Genomic DNA, 25,837 nt, shown 5'->3' with positions numbered 1-25,837 from the left:
GGTTAGTGCAACAGTTTGGCAGGAGAAAATTTTCATCAAAAGAGCTGATAAAAACTAATACTTATACTTATACATTAGGGTGGCAAGAGAAAACAGAAGAAAATGTCAAATAGATTGACCTTTACTGTGACAACTATAGTGACAAATAATATACTGTATTTATGAAAATGGTGCCCATTAGCAGTTCAACATATTTAACTTGCTGCTTTTAAACAGAACGTCTAGCTCGAGAATAAGAACTACTTATACAGTCTAGATCATACTTTCTGCCATCACAGCAACCACATATTCAGTAGCATATATCTGTTTTACCTTGTGATGACTATTACATGGAAACTGTGAATTAAAAAAAAAAAAAAGAACAAAACAGTGGTTCGCATGCTCATTTCCCTCATATTTCCATTCTGACAAGCATTACAACTCCAATGGCATTACAGTCACTGGAAGATAATTAAGATAAATCAGAAACGGAAGATTAAGTTTTTTATTAGTAGAAAGGAAAAAAAAAGGAGAAAAGGAAAAAATCATAGTGAGTTGTTACTTATGATGGATTCGCTCTTTCATGTTATAAGAATTCAGCTTTTAACCTAGAGATCAATACTGCCCAGGCAAGAGTTACCTGATACATCTCCAGGGGAGACTCCTGTCCTTCCAATGTTGGTCAGTAAATGATCTATGTTTGGCACTGGCTGGGAGTCTACTGTGTTTTCCTCCTGCACTGTTGTCTATGATTAATAAACAAAGATCTCTTCGTCATCTCTTCAAAGATACTTTCTTTAAAATTCAAACAACATTTAGTAAAAGACACATTACTGAGTGGAGCACATGTGCTTCATTGTTTATACTGTTGACATATAATTAACCACAAAATAAGCATCCTACTTGTATTTTCGTTAGATCAGAAACTTAGGGGCTTTAGACCTGCTTCCAGGGTGCAAAGCAGACAAGAGCATACAAAGCAGGGAGTTGGCATTGTTGGAGCATCGGGGTCTTGTGTCCCAAATGAAAATAACAGGGTACAAACGCTGATGGTCGATACTTACAAGAGGTTCTTCACCACCTTCTTCTGTGAAAAACCAGTCATGCTAAAATTTAAAATAGAAAAGGTGAAAAGAGAAATTAAATAACTCCCTGAATAGATCTATACTTTGGAGGATGGTATAGAAAAAAAAGTAATTATCTTAGGAAAAATAATTATAACCAAATTCTGTCCTACCAAATATCAGCTGCTCAAAAAAAAAGGCTGTTCTTGATGAGATAAAGCCTGAACTTACATGCTGGATAAGTGTCTCTACAATCTTGTACTGGTCTGGCATGTGAGTGACCATATGGGTCATGTTATCTTCAGACGTCCTCACAAGGGTTGGACCAAACACTATTGCTAGGTTTCTTGGTTCCATCTGAAACAAAGGATGATATTGGAAAAGATCAGAATTTTTCTGAAGAAAGTAGGCTTAAATTCCCACTGAATGTTTGGCATTTTATTTCCCAAAGATTCTTTTGATGAAAAAGAATTCAAAGAAGAATGATTGACTGATGTATGTAAAAACAGATAATGCTTCCTAGTTAGGATTTTCATAAGCTAATCTATACATAACTTCTTTTTCCTTGCTTTAATGACAATGCACAATGCTTAATTGGTATTCATTTTTTCCAAGAAGTCTTTGATTGAAAGCAATTGATTTGCTTCAAAACTAGTATTATCAGAGCTGGATTAACTGACAAAAATACTAAAATCAAAGGAAAAAAACTCACAAAAGAATAAGGATACTCTCTCCCCTCAAAAACTAAAAGATGGAAAAGTGCTTAAAGATACATAAAATTTTCCAGGTTTGCCCCAGCAGTACATCAAAATCACTAATATGTAAAAACCTAATGTCTAGAAATATTTTTTGACCAATTTTTACTTCAACCAAAATTTCTGAAGATCTTTGCACCAATCTGAGCACCTCAATATTACATAACTGTGTTTTTACACATTCATTTCCATGATGTTTTGTATTTCTTGTTTAATTACACAATTATCAAAAGTGTGGATCTCTTGTTTTCCTTTGATATATCTACAGTGTCTGGTGTAGGACACTGGTGAACTTAGGATTTGATTAAACTGTTAAACAACTTTAACCAACCCCGAAAACATATCAGAGGGTAAAAAAATCACAACTCAAAAGTCTAACTGGTTTAGGGAGCTGCACTACTAAACTATTTTTGAGAGGCACGTGCAAGCACACACACCTTTCAGGTATGGTAGCAGGTGGAAAGCCCTCAGGTCTCCCTTTCCAAAGCAACTGTTTTGCATCTGATATGTTAACTACCATAATACATGCATTATTACACTGTGCTTACTGCATATAAGGAGAAATTATGATTGAAGTCAGTATTTTCATAGGAAGTTGACTTAGTGAAAACAAATATGACTGCAGGAAGGGTTTACTTAAACTGGGCACACAAGGCATGTTTCTTATTCTTCCTCTAGAAGATGCAGTCATCTTATTCCTACCTCTGTACTGGTAAAAGTGGCTCAAAAAACAAAGTCTATCTCAAAGGTCTTATGTAAAATTTTTACTAGATTCTTGTCTACTATGATTTTATTTAAGTTTTTAGACTAATAATAACATACATTATTATTTATATGTATACAGTAATGTTTACTATGTGGGTATACAGTTTTAGCTGCTCCTCCATAAAACTAATAACATAAGTAGTTCACAATTTATTTATTCATTTATCACTTAAAACAAATTCTGTATTTTTTGAAAGATGTTCCATGAAGTGTAGTTAAATAAGTCTGGGAAATGAAATACCTTATCCACTTCTTCAAGATTCACAGTGTTAATTAGTATATTAAAGACTAAAAAATTTTGCAGTAAAGAAACCTGTTAAATTTTGTTTAATTCAGTGCTTTCTAAACTAATTAGACCAACAAACCCTATTTTCCCAGTGACTCCCACTAGCATCCAGCAAAACTGATGAATGATGTCATACACTTTGGGAAATGCTGAAATAATCAGAAAATATTTCAGCTATGATTATATTGAGAACGTTTTGGCTCCTTCTGTATGAACTTCTGGAAAGAGTACAATCAATTGATATGGGCTTTCTTTGCCTTCTTTCTCTCTCTCTCTTTTTTTTTTTACATTTTTTATAGCCTTATCACTATTGAGGAAATTGGAATATCTAAAGGAAATATTAACACTGCTTGTAAACTTCTCAATTTGTAGGTAATAGGTGTCTCATAATCCAGCCTCACTATAACCATGAATGACCGTCTTCTAGAACACGCATGGCCACTAAATTGACTTGAAGGAATGCATTTTTCACTACCTTAAGCATGACTCAGTCTTAGAAAAGGGAGTGACAGCAGTAATCCTGAGCTTGTGGTATTGTCTGTTCCTTTTTTTTTTTCCAGAAACCAAAATGATGGTGTAAGTAGTTTAAGAAGTAATGCCCAAGAGTCAGAAAAATCATCATTTTGCAACCTCTAATGATACCATGGATTTAGGCAACAATCACCAGTGATGGATGAAAACCATGAAAAGTTAAGACTACAACACTCAACCAAACACCAAGGGTGCACCTTGTTTGGATACTGACTCAACAAACAACTGTAAAAAGACATTTCTTTAAATCATTCAGGAAAAACTGAACATGAACTGAGTATTAGATAATATTAAGGAATAACAAATTTTGGTGTGTTTGATAAAGATACTGTGGTGGTGTTAAAAGAAAAAGAAAGTCTTATCTGCTTGAAACTAAACAAAACAAAAAAAGAAAATGTTATTTTTTCACTGTATAGAATTTGGTACATTTTGACTGCTGTATCAAGTATAAATGTTACCAATTCAAAATACTGATATACAGTTGAAAAATAAAAGAAGCAAAATTTCTGACTTTTTCATTTTTCTTGCTAGATAAATGTAAAAGGAAATGTCTTTTTAAAATGGTGAAAATTGGTATTTTGGGATCTTTTGCTTTTAAGAGTAATCTTTAGAGGGACTGATCAGCCCATATGATGTATTTTAAAGCTTTTGTTGAATTATAATCCTATTTTTGACTATTTAGCACGAAGCAATGAAGCATATCTTTTCAACCAAAGGCACTGAAAGTCCATCTCTTCAATATGCACTTTACATACCTTATTTTTTTCTGAATTTTCTGCCACTGTCTTCAGATGAGCCGAAAGAAACTTAAGTGTTTCATAATGATGTTCAGGCAAATCATGAATCTGAAACATATTATTTTTATGATGGATTTAAAATGCTGAATTTTAGTTGTACCTCCAAAAATAGAAAATAATACCTACTAGTCTTTTTAACGTTTTCAGACGATCCAGAGGATCTTCTTTACGATTGGCCTCAATAAAGTCAGCATATTTATCTGACAACAACAATAAGAACAATAAAACAAATTTATCTTCAATTGCTTAGGTGAGTTGTCATCTAGTTTTCCTTTAAGGTTCAATTTTAAACCATACTAAAAAAAAATTTAGAGAAGACCCTAAATAGCCTTTGAAATGTAAGTGTTTAAAATTGCTATAGTTTTTATTGATCCTCCAAGCTTTATCATCAAACATAAATTCCCTAAAATGTGAGTTCTCTGAGGTTACCATCCTATGTTTTTATACAGCCTGTCCATCCTTTTCTCTCCTCCACCATAACAACATCTTGTGCAGTGTCTTATGCAGCACTCAAATATTTGGTTTGACTGAAAAAATGTTTTTCTACTAATTTTACTTTGTTATGTCTGAAGACTTCTGACTGAGAACAATAATAATATATTTTTAACTTGACTGTGAACATGGATAAACAGGATAATATGTATTTTACTGAACCTAAAAAATTTTTTATAAACTCTGTTTTTCATTGAAATTTATCACGAGGAAAAAAAAATGAAAATGAGAAAAAATAGCCAAAATTATGCTTAGTATATAAATAAGAACTAAACAAGATCTTCTGTCTCCTTTAACAAAAATATTTTCTCCTGGTTCAATTTAATACCCTACGGTTTCCCAACAATGTAATTTTAAACTGTTTCATCTCGTATCTTTCGTGGGAGTTAACTCACCATTTGTGAAGAGAGGTTCGGGGAGTTTTCTGAAGAAGGATTTTAGTAAACTGCTTATCACATTCAAATCTCGCCATTTCTAGATGTACAAAATAGAAATATAGTATTTTTGTAGTCAATACCACCAAGGAAAAAATACAGATCAGTTATTCCAATAGAAATAAACAAACTTACATCATCTTGTGTATCAATATCAGTCATTCCCTTGTTGAGTTCTTCCTGCATACTTGAGATGGCTGCATTATTTCCAGGAACTCTATAAATACCTGTATATTCAAGACCTCTTTCTTCAACTAATTTGCAACATATGTCAACTATTAATGGAATATACTGCAAAACAAGAAATGAACACTTTATTTAATACAGCACAAATATTTATATTTAGTTAGTAGATGTACATCATAGCTAAAAGGCCCTTTCCATCCAAAAGGAAATATATAAATTGCTGTTCTTCGATAATAGGGAAAATAGAGCTGGGAATAGATAAAATCAGCAAGAGAGAGTTGAGACAGTGGGAAGAGAATAAATACGCCGAGACAGAAAGAGAAGAGTCCACAGGAAGCTAACAGTCTAAAGAGGGGAAAAAGAGCAAGCAAGGAGAATGTGGGAATAGTTCAGCTGAATAAAGGGGACTAAAACCAAAAAAAGAAGAGGGGGAGAGAATAACATCAATGAACCCATGACATGAATCCTAACACAGGTGTTGTCAACACACACACACACACACGTATGCATATTCACATTTATTACACTTTCTTAACCAGATCCTTGTTCTCATCCTACTTTTAATTAAGATGCTAAAAGCAGAACACACATGATTTGAAAATGAATTGTTACCAACCATTTCAGATACATTCCTAACAGTTGAATAATTATTCTATTTCAGAGTCAATACATTAGAAAAAAGTATTTCAGATAAAATTACTCAACACACCCTTACAGATCAGAAAAGCTTAGGGGAACTAAGGTCTGCAATGAAGAGGAAAATACTCAACAGATGGACAGATACTCTTTGTGTACTCAGGTCCTGTTATGACTACAACTGAATTAATGACTTTAGGAAATCCAGCTGGCTGGTGTCTCCTACCCGATTAGTATGAGCTGGCGGGCAGTCATCCAGTCTGACGCCGAATGTTCCTGTAGCAGTAGGCTTTTTTTCAAATGTCTTTCTCATAATACTCGGAATGCCTTTTCTCCAGGTGCCTTTGTCTTTTGGGGGACTGGTATCATCTTTTGATTGTTATTCAAAATAAAATGACATAAGAAAGAATATGGAAACAAGAGTGTTTAAATCAGGAGGTTAAAAATCTTTTATCAGTATTTATATAAATCAGAGTCCTGTACTATAAATAATATATCCTATATTTATAAAAAATATTGTTACTATATTCTCTTCCTAATATAGCACTCCTTTTAACCTTCCATATAATTTAATAGGAATCAATTATGCTTCTTCACCCTTTTACAATCTGAACCATGATTTTCTTTAAAACAGTCAAGAAAACAGAATCAATGTGACATCTTCACAGTGAAATTTTAGCAAAAGAAAGCATAATGGTTTTATCTCAAAATGGTAGTGCCTGGGTCCTCTGCATTAACTGGATTTGTAGTGTCTTCTATGTAGATGGATGTGCTATATTTTCCTTTACTTTGTCTTTATTACAGAACGGGTGTCCTGGACCTCACCTTAAAGGGAGAGGCCCCACCAGCCCAGCCCAGGCCCACAGTGATCACTAAGCTCGCTCACACCAGGCAAGGTCAGCAGACATGGGACAGGAAAACATGAAAACATCTTGAAAATCCCAATTTTAAATCATTTTATTTGTTAAATTTACCCCAAAACGCTAACACCAGTACCTTTACTGAGCAGTTTCCTTTCTGACTCTTCCTTCGGAGAGTGTGGACTCTGAGTCTTTGGCTCAGATTTAGCACCAAGCAAAGTCTGCCGGATGCTGAGGGTCTGGCGAGGTGTTTTTGGCAACTGTTCTGCTTTGCTGCTGAAAGAAATGAACATTTCTTAACAATTACATATTTTACATCCAAAGTAACTGGTAGGCGTGGTGGGAGTCTCACCTCATCAGACTGTTGTATTCTTTTATTCTTCGACTAATGAGATCCCTGTTAGTAACTCCAGTGTCCTATAGAATAAAGAGAAGGTAAAATCAGAAAGTTGATTCCAAACATAAATAGGGCTCCCTACTTTCTTTGAGGCTCTCAACTGCACTACTCTGCTTATTCAATACAGATGCCATACTTTACTCTCATGGAGTTGTTTTAGATCATCTTTCCAACATCACCACCCAACCTCACTATGTGAGAAATGTTCCAAGGGCCTCCTGCATTGCCCAAAGAATTTTCTGTTTATTTTCTGTACCCGTGCAATACCTAGAAGAGTACCAGCACACAGCAAGTGTTCAAACTTATTGAATTCATCTGTCATTTTTAATAAATGACTTAAAGCAGAGAGCCAATTTTTTCTCTCACTAATACCAGAAAGAATGATCAGCATTTCAAAATAATACAGTTGGATAAAAGATGGAAAAATCCTGCCAAAATTTGATAATGGCTAATTTGTAGGAGCAGTGAGATGGAGGGTCAGTTAGTATCAGAAGTGGCAGTTAGACTGTCAAAAGAGAGAAGCTCAAAGCTGGTTTTTTTAACCTTGACAGGTTAACTTTAATAATATGCTATATGGGGCTGGCCCGGTGGCATAGCGGTTAAGTTCGAGTGCTCCACTTCGGTGGCCCAGGGTTCGCAGGTTCGGATCCCAGGCAAAGACCTATACCACTCATCAAGCCACACTGTGGCAGCATCCCATATACAAAAAAAACAGAGGAAGATGGGCACAGATATTAGCTCAGGGTGAAACTTCCTCAAGCAAAAAGAGGAAGATTGGCAACAGGGCTTAGCTCAAGGACAATGTTCCTCACCAAAAAAACTAAAAATAAAAAAACAATAATATTTAGACAGTGTTATAAACCAATGTTACTGCAATAAAAAAACCCCACAATAATAATAATAATATGCTATATGGTAAGCTCAGAGTTGACCATAAAGTGATGATTTTTTTTTTCTATTGTTCCAATTATACACTGACATGTATCTTCAATTTTTCTTTTTACTTGTCTCATTTTGATTAAAATGAACAATACAATTTACACAGAATACAGGATTTGGAGTCATACAATCTCAAATTTAAATCGCCTCTTCCCACTGACCAGCTGAGAGATCGTACGGTTAAGGTCCAGAATAAGATTGTCTGGGTTTAAATCCTAGCCCTGCCACTCATCAGCTATGTGACCTTGGGGAAATGACAACCTCTCTCTGCCACAGTTTCTTTGTAAAACGGTGATGATCATAACAGGACACACTCATCTTGCTGCCGAGGTTAATTCATGTAAAATGCTTAAAAGAGTGTCTGCCATATGGTATATGCTCAGTGAATTATTACTTTCTTGTCTATAAAACTGGGGAAAAATACCTGTGTCTTAACATTAGATGATGATGACGATGATAATGGCTGACACAAGGAACTGTTGATTATCTACCAGGTACTATGCTGCATTCTTCATAAGCGTTATCTCTCATTCAATCCTTAAAACAGTCCTACCTTCCACAGATGAAGTCATCTGAAGGAATTCTAACTACGACACTCTCCTGCCTAATAGAACGCCTGGCATGTAGTGGGTGGTTGTTAAACAGGAACTCCTCTGAACTGTTACTTCAAGCTGAAATCTACATTCAAGTTCTTATGCTCCCTGGTTACTTTGCAAAAATTCAGGTCTGATGCTCTCTTTATAGTGGTGGTTGTAGAACAAAGGTTGTATTGATATTAGATCTGGTGTTAATTTTTAACCACAAACAAGGTAGGGTGTAAAGCATTTTTCTTATGGCATAAGTTTTCATAATTTGAATTGGATAAAATGGAAATGACTAAATTGGAGAATATAATTTGCATAACCTTAGAGTTAATGTAGGTGTTCCTGCATACTGTAAGGGAAAAGAATGCTGTGCTGTTGTTTTTTTGTCCCATTGTTAGGGCACAAAAAGTGAGAACAATGTGTAAGAAAAACTGTGTTAATGATATGAAAAAAGGTACTCTTGAGCAAAAGCTAGACTTAGTCATTGCTAAATTTGCTCTGTAAAGTTTATAGTTATATACACTTAAAAAACTATCTTTACTACTGAAATTCTTGTTGTAAAAATATCTTGATGGTTCTGAGTCAGAAACTCTCAAGTCCCTAAATATTATTTCTTACTAAAAAGAAAAACTGGCTTATAACATGACTTCTGATCATGCAAGTTTTCTTAGAAACCAGTTATTGTATTACAGTAGGCTATATTATATTCTTGCATGCACAATTATATTAACAAAAATCATAATATCAGTATCTCTTTGCATTTACACAGTAATTTGTTTTGATAAGCATTTTCACTATAACTCAAGTCCCACAAAAATCCTGTTTTTGAGATAACGAAACAGACCTGGAATTACTTAGCCATAAAGGTAACGACCAGGGCTAGGAATCTAAGTCTCCTGATCTGTAGTTCATTGCTTCCGAGAAGGTATGCAGAGTATACGAACAATTTATTTTTCTAGTTCAGTAATGGTGATTTTCTAATAAGTGAAAATAATATAAAATAGGTACACCCGAGTTTTCCTTTTGATCAACTATTTTTAAGTGAAAATAGCATGTTCTAATTTTTTTTTAAATGATGTATCAGATTCTTTCCATCCTCTTAAGAAAAAGGTTATGAAAGCATCTGATTTTATCAACATCATTTTGAACACATACCTCTTCATTCAGGTTGCTGCTCTCCTGGATGGTCTTGATCCATGCTAGCATGTCATCTCTGTCTTCAGCCTGAAACAGGCATTCACAGTCTGAGGTGGTAAGTCGAAACACATTTTTCCTCTTGGTCTCACTGTAAGAGATGTCTATTAAGCAGGCGTTAACACTGATGGGTTGTTCTTCCTCAGACGGAGTCATTTGTTCTCTTTTATCTTTGTACAAGTAAAGGGAATGGCCCCGAAGTACAACATACATCTGCTTCCACGGTCGAATACTTCCACCAACTCGCTAGAAAACATGAAACAGTTTGGGTCTTGGCTAAATCTTAGTGACAGATTTTCAGTAACACATTAAGCAACATTGTTAACATGCAGTAATGTACACCACATGCAGCGGATGTCTGATTTGCATCAACATATATGTTAGGAGAGGAAGGACAAAGATTGTGGAGCATGGGGTTGGCCCGGAGGTGCAGTGGTTAAGTTTGCGCGCTCCACCTCAGCGGCCTGGGGTTCACGGGTTCAGATCCCGGGTGCGGACCTACGCACTGCTCATCAAGCCATGCTGTGGAGGTGTCCCACATACAAAGCACAGGAAGATGGGCACAGACGTTAGCTCAGGGCCAATCTTCCTCAGCAAAAAGAGAAGGACTGGCAACAGGTGTTAGCTCAGGGCCAATCTTCCTCACAAGAAAAAAAGTCACGGAGCATAAACCAAGTTAGGCAATGCATTCACATCGAAATCAAGGGACAGTGGAATCTCAACTTTAATTTGGTTGGGAAAATAAAATGAACAAAGTAGTTAAGATAAAACAAGTGTAGCAAAATATATAAAAAGTGCTAAGGGAATAGAATATAAGAAAAAAATCAGTCAGAAAAATCTTTTGAGTGAAAGTAAGGCTTAAGACAAGTCTTAGGTCATGCAATAACAAACGCTGCAGAAGGAGATCCCAAAAGAGGATGTATAAGTAACGAATTAAGTTAATAAAACTGATCAACTTTATATGGCCAAGCAACAATATCCACATCTAAGGTTAGTTTTCTTAAAAATTTTAAACTCTTTTGACAGTATTAAAATTTTCTTATAAATACACTGCCCAAATATGGTAGGAAATTTTATGGTGAAGTTTTTATTGTATTAGAATCTACTTAATGAAGCATATACTGATGATATTGTAATATTCATTTATGTAACTCAATATTTATAAAATAAAGTGAAACAAAGAAATTATAAAGGCAATTTAAAAGGATAAACTGGGAAAAATTAAAGGATAACTGTGATAATTTACGGCTAATAAACTAATAAGAAAAGCAGAGTTCCTTCTTAAACACTTTGATTTCTCTATTACATTGACAAAATATCAGACAATATTGTCCATATGTAGTTGATACATAGGATTAAAAAAGTATAAAATTAAATCAGTGATTAAGATTTTAAAAAAAGGGGTCAGCCCGGTGGCGTAGCGGTTAAGTTTTCGCACTCCGCTTCAGCGGCCCAGGGTTCGCCGGTTCGGATCCTGGGTGTGGACCTATGTACCACTCATCAAGCCATGCTGAGGCGGCATCCCATATAGAGCAACTAGAAGGATATACAACTACGACATACAACTATCTACTGGGGCTTTGGGGAGAAAAAAAGGAGGAAGATTGGCAACAGATGTTAGCTCAGGGCCATTCTTCCTCAAAAAAAAAAAAAGATTAAAAAAAATTTTTTTCTTTATGTAGAAGAAGATTTATAAATGATGTTTTCCACTCTTCATTCTGGGTATTTTGCATTTTATGTACACAGACTTCATGCTTTATTTTTCAGGGCCTGCATTTCATCCGCTCACAGTAGCTGAGAAAACGCACTACCTTGCCCTTATCGGTGACCAGTGGTCGGAAGTGGAGCCACCCTTCCTTGGCAGCGTCACTGAAAACCTCTGAGGAGGAATCTTTTCTGGATCCAGAGTCTTCTGATGACTTTTGGCTGTCTAGGATCTACAGAAAAGGCCAAGAAAACATATTAAAATGTCAGCTTTTTCCTTTATAAATATTTGCACACTGAAATTGCTTTGCTGAAAAGTCTTTTATTTAATGTTCCCAATGAAGAGGTATTTTTAAAAAATCCTAACTTTACCAATTACATTAGAAAAATTTCTAGTCTTGCTAAAAAACGTGAATTGACTACCGTCATTTTTTTTTAAGTCATCTGAAGGAATTTTTAATTACTAAAAAAAAAATAGAGGGGCCGACCCGGTGGTGTAGCGGTTAAGTTCACACACTCCACTTTGGTGGCCTGGGGTTCGCAGGTTCTGATCTGGGCGCAGAACGGAGCACCGCTTGTCAAGCCATGCTGTGGCAGGCGTCCCATATAGAGGAAGATGGGCATGGATGTTAGCCCAGGGCCAATCTTCAGCAAAAAGAGGAGGATTGGCAATGGATGTTAGCTCAGGGCTGATCTTCCTCACACACACACACACACACACACACACACACACACAAAATAGAAAGAGTATAATTTTCCTGCACTTAAGAGCTCACATTTTAGTGGGAAAAGACAAAGAAGAATAAAAAATAAAATGCAAGAAAATGATGAGATTACGATTGCGCCATTTGGAGGATGAAAACACTGAGATGCAATAACGAACGACTGAGGGGCTGGCTCAGTGGTGTAGTGGTTAAGTTCGCATGCTCCGCTTCAGCGGCCTGGGGTTCGCAGGCTCGAATCCCGGGCTCGGACCTACACACCACTCATCAAGCCATGCTGTGGATGCATCTCATATACAAAATGGAGGAAGATGGGCATGGATGTTAGCTTAGGGACAATCTTCCTGAGCAAAAAGAGGAAGATTGGCAAGGGATGTTAGTTCAGAACTGATCTTCCTCACAAAAAAAAAAAAAAAACAAACCACCCAACTGAGTAGCAGCTATAAATTGGTGGTGCTGAGGCAAGGCTCTTCTGAAGAAGAAACATTTTAAGATGAAATTTGGAGGAAAAATTTTTTCAAAAGCCAACCATTAAAGGTCAGGGGAAAGAAAAGTTCAGGAAGAATATATAGCTAATGAACCTCCATTCATCATGATCATTTTAAATGCTCACCGTTCAATGTGAGTAAGAGAAACAGCTCATTATAGATTGTTTAGGGTCTTTTAGGCTGAGGCAGGAAGTGTGAAGGGGAGCCATTAAGTGATGAATCAGGGGAGTAACATTATCTGATCACACAGTTCAAAGGTCACTCTGCTTACTACCTGGACTATGGATTGATTCTAAAGGGACAACCATGAAAAGAGGTCTTACTGGAAGAATCCAGATGAGGGATTATGGCAGCTTGGACTAAAGTAGCATAAGAAGGGAGGAATATAAAGATTGAGGGGATGTTTTGGGGGTAAAGTGGACCATAACTGATATGCGGGGGCGGGGGGGGTGAGGGTGAAAAAAGAAGAAATAAGGCTAATTCCTAGATTTGGGACTTGAGCAACTGGGTGAATGGAAGAGGACTTAGGGAGATGGGGAAACTGAGGGATAAACATAGTTGGGAGTAACCGAGATCTATCTGGCATATAAACCTTGAAGTGCTTATTAAACATTCAAATGAACATGTCATATAGGCACCATGAGCTGCAGTTTGAGGAGGGGTTAAGGCTAGCAACATAAACTTTGGGAGACATCTGGATAAGATCATGGAGGAAATGAGGTTAGACAGAGAAGAAAGAGAGGTCAGAACCAGCTCTAGAGCACCCAATATTCTAAATATTAGGCAGAGGCAGAAATGGAAACCAGCACAGAAGAAAATGTTTGAGGAAGGGAGTGGGAAATTATGTTGGATACTACTAAAGGGTCAAGTAAGTCAAAAATGGAAGTAACCATTAGTTTTGGAACATGAGTGTCACTGGCAACCTTGACATGAGCCGTGTCATCCTGATGTGTGTGGGTTGAGAAAGATCTGATGTGAGGAAGTGGAAACTACAGACAACTTTTTTTCAAGGAGTTTTGCTGTGAAAAGTGAAAGAGAAAATAGGAGCAGTGAATAGAGGGGGATGTGCATTTGAGGGAGGTTTTTTTTTTTTTAAATATAGGATATAGTAAAATATGCTTATATATGATAATGAATGTGCCACTGGAAAGAGTGATTTTGCAGAAGAGAGAAGGGTCTTCAGAAAGTGCAATGGGACAGAATCCAAAGAAGAAATGTGTTAGTTTTTAATATGATAATGGAAAAAGTAAAAACATATTTAAGAGTAAATAAGGCAGAAAGTATGGGTATAAATGAAGGTGGCTGATATTTTTGGAGACAATAAAATAAGGAAATTCCTGTCTAACAGCTTTTATTTTTTCAATGAAGTCAGAGGGAAAAGTAGACGAGAGAGGACAGGGATGGATTGTAAGGGAGAGGGTGGAGGGAAGGTATGAAATAATAATTTTCAGGCTAGAAAAGCAAACACACAACAAAATACAGCAGGACTGCTGTGCAGTTAGATTTTTGGCTGTAAATCGATAAAGTGAGAAAAATCAGCATAATGTGTGTAAAGGAGACATATACTTAATGAATACGTTTCGAAATTAGAGAAGAACACTTTATACATAATATTTTCCAAACGTTCTTGAAACTTATAGAATTACAGGTTCTGACACTTAAATATGAAATGTCTAATGGATAAAAGAAATAATTCTCTATGAAGAGCTAATGTAAACCAAGGTAAATAGAAACATTTATCATTGGCTGACATTTTAAAAATATTGAATACCAACCTTGATTCCTTTCAGGCTAGATACGTGCTTAAAGGACCTGTTGGAAAAGAAGTACATAAATATTTGCAATAACTGCATCAAATACCTTAAAGATGTAAAAATAATTTGAATATTATAATATTTCACTAATAAGCTGACCTTTCATCATTACCATGTTAAATGTTCACTGTTTAATGCAAGTGAGAAAAAGTTAGCTTTATAAGTCCTTAAACTTTTAATTCAATTATAGAAGCTTTCTTAGTTGATCTGGTAAATTAAAACTGTTTCTGCATGAAGCGTAAGATTTTCTTATCCTTTTTTTTTAGATCAAAGAAGAAGCTACTCAGGCTAAACACTGGGCTTTAGATAACCATAGTTGTAACATTAATAATGAGGCTGTCAGGAGGGGCACCCCTCCTTCTCAGTTCTTACTGTTAATAAGATATGAAAAAGCAGTTCCCAGAAAAAGAAATATATATACAAAATGTTCAATTAATAATAAGAAATTTTCAAATTAAAACTACAACATGATACCGGTAGATTTATAAAAAATCAAAAGTTAAGTAACATGTTGTGTTGGTGAGGGGAGCAGCAGAGACCTCTGTACACTGGTGGTGGAATGTGATCTGGTATAACCTTTATGGAAAACAACTGACAATGGATATTAAAATAAAAAATACACACACCCCTTGATGTAACAATCCGTTTCCCAACCGTACTCACTCACTTATATGCTAAATGAACTATGTACAAAAGTAGTCAGTAAAGCAGTTTGTGGTAGTATAAGCTTCGATCAATCTAAATGTCTATTAATGTCTATTAGTTAAATATATTATGGTACAACCATTCAATGGAAAATTAAACAATCATGAAGAAGAATGAGGCAGGAATATATGTGCTGGATGATCTCTAAGATCAGTGTGTATAGCATCTATTATTTGTTTATAAAAATAATTAGAATGCACACATACACAAGCATATGTAAATATGTATATGTGATTTTTATGCATAGAATGGCTCTGGAATTACATAAAAAAACTCATAACATAGCTATGTCTATGTTATGAGTAGAACTGGGTGGCTGGAGACCTAGAGTGGGAGTGAATATTTAACATATACATTTTTTGTATTGTGTTTGTATATTACTGATTTCTAAATATTAGTTTAAAAAATTCAATTGACTATATTACCAAAAAAGAATTTTGAATTTATTTTTTATTTGCATTTCTAATGTCATAAAGTTAGAAAGTATATAAGACATCATTAAATTCAGTATTTATTTGTCAAAGTCATGCTGCACACCCACAAACAAATATTTAAAATAACATGCTTAAGACTTACAGTTTTGCATCTTCTCTGTAATCATCCAAGCCCTCGTCATATGATTTTGACCTTTCTGTCTTTGAATTGGGCTGAGCATCCAGGCTGGGAGGTCCACCAGATTCTGTAGTTAAAACCCAACATTGAGACATTTGCAAGTGGTTTCTAGATTCTTTTAGTGGTGAAAAGACCACAGTTTGTCACAGTATTCTAAACAGAAAACTAAGGATGAGAGATGGTTTACATAACCACTCACTGAAACTTACCCTGGTCATGGGAGAGCTGACGTCTAATTAAAGGAGCTGAAGTTGTAAGGCTGGGAGGAACTGTCGCTATAGAGGGTGCCTGGGAGGTGGAGGCTGAGATGACAGCAGAGGCGGGGATATGCGCAATGTCATGATCAATGCTGGGGCTGGTTGGTTCATCTATAAGATAAAATGAAAATCAATACTTGGGTGTTAAATGACCTAATTATTATTAATAATAACAGTAATAGAACTAATAGTCAATATTCATTATTAAAAGAACCAAATAAAGATTTTAACATTTAACCACTAAAGTACCAATAAACGACATATTCAGTCTGTTAAAAATCTACTTATACAGTTTTTACTCTAGTAATTCCAAATAATTCTGAGAATATAGTCTAAGAAATTAAATAAATTGTTTCTTCTACCAACCAATTAATACCTTCACTAACTGACAATCAAAATACCAAAGTTTATAGGCATTCAGAACCTAAACCTATAAAAGCAGAACAAACATCATATGCCACCCTAAAAGAATAACTTTCTAAATTTTAAATGTATTACACATGATCACTTCAGGAAGTTAAGCAAGGGGATTTGGCTGAGGCTTAACTTTCAGAGTACCAATTCCTAAAACCTTCCCCCCCACCACACACAAACACACAAACGAGTGTATCTCCAATTTTTGTAGGAAAATAAGAAAGTACAGTCTATAGGTTCCAGAAAGTTACACATTATCAAGGCCACTGCTATAGGTGAAATGTCTGTGTCCCCATGACATTCATATGTTGAAACCCAATCCCTAATGTGCTGGTATTTGGAGGTGGAGCTTTAGGGGTGATTAGGTCATAAGGGTGGAGCCCTCATGAATGGGATTAGTGCCCTTATAAAAGAAATTCCTTGACCCTTCTGCCATGTGAGAACATAACTTCTATGAACCAGGAATCGGGACCTCATCAGATACCGAATGTGTTGGCACCTTCATCTTGGACTTCCCAGCCTTCAGAACTGTGACAAATAAATGTTTGTTGTTTAAGCTCTCCAGTTTATGGTATTTTTGTTATAGCAGCCCTAATGGACTAAGACAGCCACTCTATTTTTTTGGCATTTTTGTGCAAATCAGAGGTAGGTGCCCTCTTCCCCATGTAGACGTAGGTCCTCACCCAGAGGAGAAATCCCCATTTGCCCCCTTGAGCAGATGCCCTTGTACCCTTGTAGAAACATAAATATTTTGGGTGTTATGAATTTTAAGCTACTCAAAAGCCTGTCACTGTCTGTCAAGGGCAGAAATGTATATGTGAATGCATATGCATGCATAATAATAATAGCTAACATATTAACAGTGCTTACTAGATACGAGCACTGTTCTAAATACTTTAGATATATTATTTCATTCAATTCTTATGAAATCCTATGAAGTACTATTATATAGATAAAGAAACCAAGATAGACAGGTTAAGTAACTTATGTAAAGTTACCAAGCCACAGGGAGAGAATTTAAACCCAGACAGTCTGACACCAGAGTTCTTACTCTATAAGCATAAATTATATTTGTTTTCCAAATTGGTGGACAATAGCTCTGTTCAAAACTCACACCTGTAAAAACATCAAGGGCTAAAATTCTAACATTTTAGGCCAAGAGAATGTAATTTAATAGGATGTCAGTCCTATAATCCTTAAAATTAAATGCTCTAAAATCTTAAAAAATCGTAATAAACCCTTTAAAGAATATTCTCTAATGATGAAACAGTTTTGATTCCTCGATTTAAAAGGTCAAACTATTTTAATTTTGACCAAAATTCTAAGAATGCTCTATCATTCTAATGATCACCATTTTAATCAAGATGACTAATGTTACAAAATTATAACATTTCCATTTTACTGCTAAAATCAGTAACTTCTAACTATCTTAAGCTTATTTTCCATTTTTACAATTTTCTTTAAAAGCAGCTCTTTATATTTTACCAATAGAAAACGTTTCAAAAATTTCTCTATGAATCAATTTTACTAAGTATATGACAATTTAATATCAATATGTTAGTGAGAATGCAATAATCCTTTTCCCAAAAGCAAAGAGATAACTGAGGTTTTTAAACTAATTGAATAAGGATAAAAATTTAATTTTACTAAAGGTTGCAGTAGTCTTTAAAACTTAAATTTAGGATTTAAATTACCACAAATGAACAAAATTTTTTCAAATGTTACATATGTGTAAAGTAAGCTGGTCTCATGGAGTCTGCTGGTCCACAATTCTGTTACGGGTTTATGAGAACTGATATAAATGGCAATATACTGTATATTATATAGTATTGATAGTATTAATAGTTTGAAGAGATTTCTTTAGTGAAAACATTCACTAGAGTGGTTCAAATGAGATCTATTGCATAAGTCCATATACAAAAAAGATATAAAAAGGCATTTTAAAAAACTGAGATGATGCTCCTGAAACATTTCTCAAAGTGGAGCAACTATCCCTGTGGGGATATGCGGTTATCATATATGTCAAAGAGTGTCTAGGAGACGCTGTGGGATAAATCTTTCAAAAGAATCAATTTTAAGCCTTGCCAAGTAATTTAAAATATTTTTATATTTGTTTATTTAAAATTAAATATCATCGAGTGAAATTCAAAATGTGCATGGATTAAGCATTAAAAGAAATTTTGAAGACAATTTTTTATGACTCTCGACTTCCTGGAGGTATGCATTCAACCTCTTTAGACACTACATTTTGGAGGAAATTTTTGAAACACACTGGATTAAATAATCTCTGCTTCAAGTGTATGTGCGCAAACAGGGGGGAATAGACGGCCACCTGCTCTAGGGAGTAGGTGGATGGAGAAGGCGTGGGTGGGAGACGAGAACATGGTGCTTACACACTTCAGTACTGTGAGCATTCTTCAGGATAAACATATTTACTACTGTGTGAATGAGAGAAAAGCAAAGGCTAGATATACTTTTAAAATGCGCAACATTACATTACCTCACATTTATGGATTATACTAATAAATTCTTTATCCCCTGTGAAATATGAAAACTTTCCTATTGTTTTAAAAATATTTTCATTGTAATGATTAATTGAAATTTTAAAACCCTAATTTTCACATATTCTTTAATTATTACCAATGTGTAGATTATGTAAAAACAAGAATAATTCACGAAAGAAAATATTTTCTTATCTCATTTTCCAATGTAAGAAAATAGACACCATTTAGTTGTCCAAAGAGAAAACCAGCATGCCGTCAGATTTTCCACCAATTTCTAGAGTTTTAATAATCCAACTTAAATATTCTGTCAGATGAAAATAACTGATCATCCTTGTCCTAGGCATGTCACATACTACATTAAGACGTTAAATAATGCATGCAAAAACATATTTATGAACTATTAGGGCTGCAGACTTGCTATTATCAAGTGGCATAATCATTCATGGTAAACTGAATTACATAATCAAAGAATTGACTTAAGAAATGAGGCCTTAATTTATGTTATTCACTAAAAGCCCCATAGCTCTTCACAATAAAGAAAAGGTGGAGGAAGACACTGAAATTGCTATATGTTAATAAATTCAAAGTAATCACTCTTTCTTAATCTGTAAAAAAAATTAGACCTGTGTCCAAAAATTTTGTTTCATTTTTGAAAAATAGTGTTTTCCAAAGGTAGATAAAAAACTTCTTCTTACAGATAAGGTATACTCCATAGTTCAATTTGGATTTTTTCCAAGTGGAGAATAGTACAAGTTATGTTTAAATTGATTATTCATATCTGAATAAGAAACATCTACTACTGTTATTTCTTATCAATTAATATTCTAGAAGAACATCTAAAAGATTCCACAAATCAAGAAAAATGTAGACATTTATAAAATCAAGGAAGCATATTGTGAAACTTTATGTACAGCTGTTAGTTATTTTTCAAGCAACAATGCATGAGAAAAAGCATGGAAACCCTAATGTAGACGGAGCGCTCTTATAAATAAGAACCACTAAAATCACAGCAGAACAAGAGCAAAGCACATGACAAGACAATTCATGGACGATATACAAAAGCCTAATAAAAATATGAAAAAAACTTTGTAAAAATCTTACTACTAATAAAAGTAAGTAAAATAGTGATACATAGCTGTTTTTCATCTAATAAACTGGCAAATATTTTCATCTCATGATGTTCTTATCCTAGTTGGTCCTCTTTATATTTTGCAATATGACCACAGAGAGTATATGTTGTTGCACTGCCCATCTCCATCTTTGAGGCTCAGCGGACACTAGAGGGCCTCACCTTCCTACAGATGGGCATATGATCTAGGCCCAACCCGGCACAGGGCCTTATCCCTCTGAGTCCACGGTGACTGGCCAGGGGTGAGAATATGGTCCAGTCAGGACCAAGTAGGGTATCTCCATCAGATTCGATATATAAATACTAAGAAAATTACGTTCTTTCTCTTCCCTTCCCCAGGGAACAAGAACTGTAAAAATTAGTAAAGTGCGAGTTGCCAGTGGCCATCTTTTCCACCACGTGGAGAAAAAGTATTTGAGAATGAAGACAGCAGAACTGAGAAAAAGGGACATAACCTTGACACCAAATCACTTGAGTACCAGGATCCGGCCATGCACAGAACCAGGTCTACCCTGGAATTTCTTCATCGTGAGCTGACGTTCCTTTTTGGCGTGAGCTAAATTTGAAATAAGTTTCTATCATTTGTAACTAAGAGAATTCTGACCCATACAAAAGTAGAGTAGAATGTGTTTCACAAACAAGCATCACTCCTCGTAACACCCATTGTCCACGGCTGCAGGTCAGAGCAGAGAGCAAAAAGGGCCCCTTCTCAAATGAGCTGTGTCAGGAGGAATTTTTCTCACAGTTCACAGAATTACTCACAAAGAGCATGTCATCAATCTAGTTTATATTTTATAATTTTAGTTGAGAATAATTTTATACAACTCAGTGACATTATCGGACTTTTTGGCATATACTATGGCAGAAGAGTCAGTTCCTTGATGTAATTTTGCTCTTTATTTCACCTCTGCTAGAAAGAGGTAATCCTACCCCCCCCCCCCCCAATTACAGCATAACAACTTAAGGTATGTTAGCAGTATTATATTCAGTGATGGAATAAACTCTATGTTGCAAGTGGAGGAGTAAATTTGTGTAAGTTGGAAGAAATGGTGACAATATAAAGTATATATATAGTTCCAAAACAGCAAGAGCACCTTTTTTACCAAAAATATGGATTGAACAAACTGCTTCTGTTCCAAGTCCTAAGAGAAGAGACATTCTTTGCAAAGATCTTAAAAGTCAATCTATACCTCAAGCAAAACACATGTTTAAAAATCTTTGAAATGTTCCCTCGTCCTTAAGGAAAAGGAGAAAAAATACTGTTAATGGATTCTTTGTCTCAACAAGAAATTCAAATGGGACAAATATCTTTTCTTTTTTATTTGCCTTCTGAGATATGTATACTCAGTTTAAATCAAAGAAGAGGAACAGGAGTTATCTGAGGTTGAATTACCACTCCAGTAGGCAAGTATATGCTCTTTCTCATGTATTAATAGGCAACAACTTCTTAATCTTTGGCAATACCACAGTGTTGTTTTGTGTTTAATCTAATTTAACCCAGTGAAATAAAGTCATCCTAAAAAATTGAACTCCCTAGGCAAATTTTATTTAACTCCATTAATACCAATGATTACTGAACATCAGGTTAAAAAGTTTGGAGATTGATAAAAATGGCATGCTCGAGAAACTTTGCATACATTAAATTAAAAAGGTATGGTTAGAAAGAATACTTAAAAAATAAGCCACTAATACATTAACGTGTGTATCTAGTCTCTGATCAAGTGACAGCCCCCTATAGACTCACTTAAACATTTTCATTAATTCTATGTAGACCTCTTGAAGCAGTAAGTCCTGTTAACTTTTATATAACTGGTAAGAGAGTGCCATCACCTAGTTCAAATATCCCCATTTTTTATAATAGTTCAACTCATCATCACAATTGGAATTCAGTTTTTTAATTAAGATCAAGCTTCCTTAATGGTCAGTTCAATAAACATGCATTTAAATAAACATTTGGCTTTTTGAGAGTCATTTTGGGATTTGGTCATTTTAATAACCAAAAGTTCAATGCTGTATCTTCCTATTAGATAGATGATTTTAAAAAGGTTAAGAAGGGGGGGAGAATTTTGAATCTTTTATTCATATTTACCATGACCATATGGCAGCTGGTGCCGAAGCAAAGGGAGTTGCAAATCGAAGAGGACCTGTTGTTATAGTAGGGGTTTGAAAGGCAGGGGATGACATAAGAACAGAAGCAGGACTGCGTGCGATATCATGGTCAACACTGGGGCTGGTCAGCCCATCTGCAGGGAAGCATGCGCCACAGGCAAGTGCTCTAAGTTTACAAAGGGCGAGGGGAAGCGTTACTTTTAGATTTGCCGCAGATAATGGGTTACAATGACTGCTGAATTTCTGCAGTCCCGTGGAGCAGACAACTTAAAGTTTTAAGATTTCGTGGGTTTGTGTGTATTTGAGAGGCATGTGTATATGAAAAATGACCCAGCTTGCCAGCTGACAAATGCTGGAAGTATTAATTTCAAAAAATCCAACATTTACTTAAACAGAATTTAATAAACACTAGGCACCAATTTCACCAATTTTTCTTTAAAATGATTAATTTTCACACATAAAATAAGCAAGCTATTAGGAATGGGGAAGACTGAGCAGAGGGTCCTGTCTTGTTTGACTTTGTGAAAGCCACTTAATTTTCCTGGATAGTAAATTCTTTACCTATAAAATAAAGAAACGGGACTAGGATTATCAGAAGGGTCAATTCTAGCTCAAGAGGCTGATGATAATAAATCTACTAAAGGGGTAAAATTATCTGTTTGATGTGTGTAATAATATAAAATACTTTTAGGTTTTTCTAAACCAGGGGGCTTTCAGGGTTTGGATCAACTGACAGATCGGGGCCAGCCCAGTGGCATAATGGTTGGTTTTGTGGGTCTGGATCCTGGGTGTGGACCTACACACCGCTCATCAACCCATGCTGTGGCAGTGTCCCACATACAAAATAGAGGAAGACTGGCATAGATGTTAGCTCTGGGCCAATCTTCCTCACCAAAAACAAACAAACAGACAAACAAAAAAACTGACAGATTGAGCTGAGACTGTAGGTACTATTGGATCTATTTTCAACATTAAAGGAACTAGGTGAAAATCTAGAAAGTCTACCTTAGGGAAAAAATTCCATAGTTTTTATAAGCGCTAAGTTTAAAAAAATTTTTTTCGCTAAATAAATAAGCATAGTATTCTACAAGGTGTGCCACACATAAATTTGAAATATTTTAGGATTAAAGCTAATGCTACTACCAAAAGGAAGATAAATGAGCATCTAAAATTATTCCATGGTGAATAGTTTCATTAACTAACTTAGAACACATAAATTTATTTACTGAAAAGATGCCAATTCAAACTTGGGAAATCTGAGTTAAGAATGGTGAATGTTAAGTTTAGAATTATATTTTAGGCTAAGATTTAGAAAAGTAAAAGGCCAGGATTTAAATTTTAGCACATTTTTAGGGCATTGTCAAAAGAATATGAGATTTGGAGCCAGCAGACAACCAGCTCTGTCAGTTACCTGCTTAGAGACCTTAAGCTAACTACTTAATTTTCCTTATCCATCAAGGGGGTTATTTATTTCTGACCTAAATTCCCTACTGGGTTGTCATAGGATTGGTACATGAAATATTTGGTAGGTTATAAAGTACTACAGAAGTTTGGCTTTTTTTTTTTTTTTCATTATTATATTAAAAATTACCTTACATCACTACTCAAATAATAGAAGCAAAAATCTCTACCTAGCTTAAGAACCAATGGAGTCACATTTTGGGGGAAAGCTGATATATGCAAAAGATTACAAGATGATAGAGTATAATTTTCTCTTTATAGATTATTCGCTTTGTAGAAAGAGTCAGTACATATTAGTACAAAAGAGGGGCTGGGTGCTCCCTGCATCCTCCTATATTACTGTTGGCATTAGAGACAGGAGCTCCCAAAGGGAGAAGCTGGATATAAAGTGAGTCACCCACTCCCATTCCTTTTGGGTAAATTTTAGATACTCAGTTCTGTACAGACACTGTAATCTAGCTATATGTATATATTTTATAAGCTTTAAAACTTCTAAATTGGTTTACAATGGCAGTGACAATAAGGCTGTGCTAATCTAATTCAACCTAGCTTAGGCTAACACTAAACACACACATACTGGCCAACTTTGGGGTGAGAAGAACAAGCAGGAGTATTAGAAATATGGCAAAAAAGAGGAGAAAATGAATTTGAGATGAACTCTGGGTCTGGGTAACACAGCTATAGTTTCTTTATATTAATAGTTATAAGTGTAGCATAAATTAAAGAGACGTAGAAAGACAGGATTGTAGAATACATCTTAATTCCTGCTACTAAATGTCAAATTACTTATGAACTCATTACTCATTTTGTGTTTTGTGTTTACTTGTAAAAGAAGTTGAAATTTATTTTCAGGACTTATATGAAGCTTCATAAAATGTGTGTGTGTGTAGGTAAACAAAATACTGTTAATGACTGATATTCCTAATTTAAAAACAAATACAATGGGCCGGCCCTGTGGCTTGGTGGTTAAGTGCGCGCGCTGCGATGCTGGCGGCCCGGGTTCGGATCCCGGGTGCGCATCGAGGCACCACTTCTCTGTCCATCCTGGGGCCGAGTCCCACATGCAACAACTGGAAGGGTGTGCGGCTGTGACATACAACTATCTACTGGGGCTTTGGGGGCAAAAAATAAATAAAAATCTTTAAAAAAAAAAAAAAAAAAACAAAAACAAATACAATGGTCTATTCTCTTCATTTTTCTAAACCTTTGTGAACCAAAAGAAATATCAGATGTTAAATGTCTGACAAAACGTTGGAAAATTTTCCTTCTGTAAGTCACAGCATTAGCTCTGTATTATAGATAAGTAAACAAATGAATTAGCTGCATCCTTGATATTTTGGGAACACAGCCAAGGCACTTAATTATTATTTTTCCATTAGTCTATAATGTTTTCAAATAACAAAAATAATTATTAAAATCACAGAATATAAGATTTTGGAGTGTGACAATACAAAAACCAACCTTAATTTCTCTCTTTTTTTCCTTTTAATTTAAATGTTCCACCAAATAGCATGGAGTATAGACCAACATTCTCCAAAGTGTGTTTTATGATATACTAAACTGAGATACTCTAAATGAAAGGATTCATGGTAAAATACTTCAGAGAAAAATTGTATTATATCCTGTCTAGAAAATATATAGCAGCACATTAATGATTCTGAGAGTCCTATGGTAAAGACAAACAAAACTTGTTTAACTATTTAAATCCAGCATTTCTCAATTTATTTGATCACTATCTCTTTTTTTTTTTTTCTTAATCAAATTAAATTAGTGTTCCTGAAAAATATTTTGGGAAACACTGCAAATAGTCTCTTTTACTCCATTTCAATGCTGGTGTCCATCCCACTAAAATATATATTTTTAAAATAACTAGGTTGGAAAGAGAAACACCTATGGGTCAGATAAAACTTTAAAGCTCAATAAGAATTTCAATATTAAATTCTGGAACTGGTACTTAATGAAATGCTGAAAGTTCTTTTATTGATTGGTTATTTATATATTTAACAACACAGTCTCTAA

At 35.0% G+C, this 25,837-nt stretch overlaps 1 protein-coding gene across 5 annotated transcripts in view; it reads right to left on the bottom strand.

Moving 5' to 3' along the window:
• Positions 1-25,837, bottom strand: part of ARHGAP21 (Rho GTPase activating protein 21) — a 129,138-nt gene that overhangs the window by 6,608 nt on the left and 96,693 nt on the right. For 4 of the 5 annotated variants that reach the window (XM_087420733.1, XM_087420735.1, XM_087420734.1 and 1 more), the window contains exons 9-23: positions 16,154-16,312; positions 15,909-16,011; positions 14,589-14,625; positions 11,711-11,836; positions 9,861-10,145; positions 7,138-7,202; positions 6,922-7,061; positions 6,152-6,294; positions 5,239-5,394; positions 5,065-5,143; positions 4,304-4,377; positions 4,136-4,225; positions 1,275-1,400; positions 1,044-1,085; positions 620-725 (exon numbers count right to left, since the gene is read on the bottom strand). In XM_087420733.1, the coding sequence (XP_087276859.1) occupies positions 620-725; positions 1,044-1,085; positions 1,275-1,400; positions 4,136-4,225; positions 4,304-4,377; positions 5,065-5,143; positions 5,239-5,394; positions 6,152-6,294; positions 6,922-7,061; positions 7,138-7,202; positions 9,861-10,145; positions 11,711-11,836; positions 14,589-14,625; positions 15,909-16,011; positions 16,154-16,312 (1,731 nt within the window). The remainder of the gene's footprint in view (positions 1-619; positions 726-1,043; positions 1,086-1,274; positions 1,401-4,135; positions 4,226-4,303; positions 4,378-5,064; positions 5,144-5,238; positions 5,395-6,151; positions 6,295-6,921; positions 7,062-7,137; positions 7,203-9,860; positions 10,146-11,710; positions 11,837-14,588; positions 14,626-15,908; positions 16,012-16,153; positions 16,313-25,837) is intronic. The other variant, XM_087420737.1, reaches the window with a different exon arrangement.

Source organism: Ceratotherium simum, chromosome 32 (assembly GCF_057802395.1).
Source record: "Ceratotherium simum simum isolate JZ-2026a chromosome 32, ASM5780239v1, whole genome shotgun sequence".
Lineage (NCBI taxonomy): Eukaryota > Metazoa > Chordata > Mammalia > Perissodactyla > Rhinocerotidae > Ceratotherium > Ceratotherium simum.
Note: the sequence above shows the minus strand (reverse complement) of the source record. Positions and strands in the feature narration are given on the sequence as shown.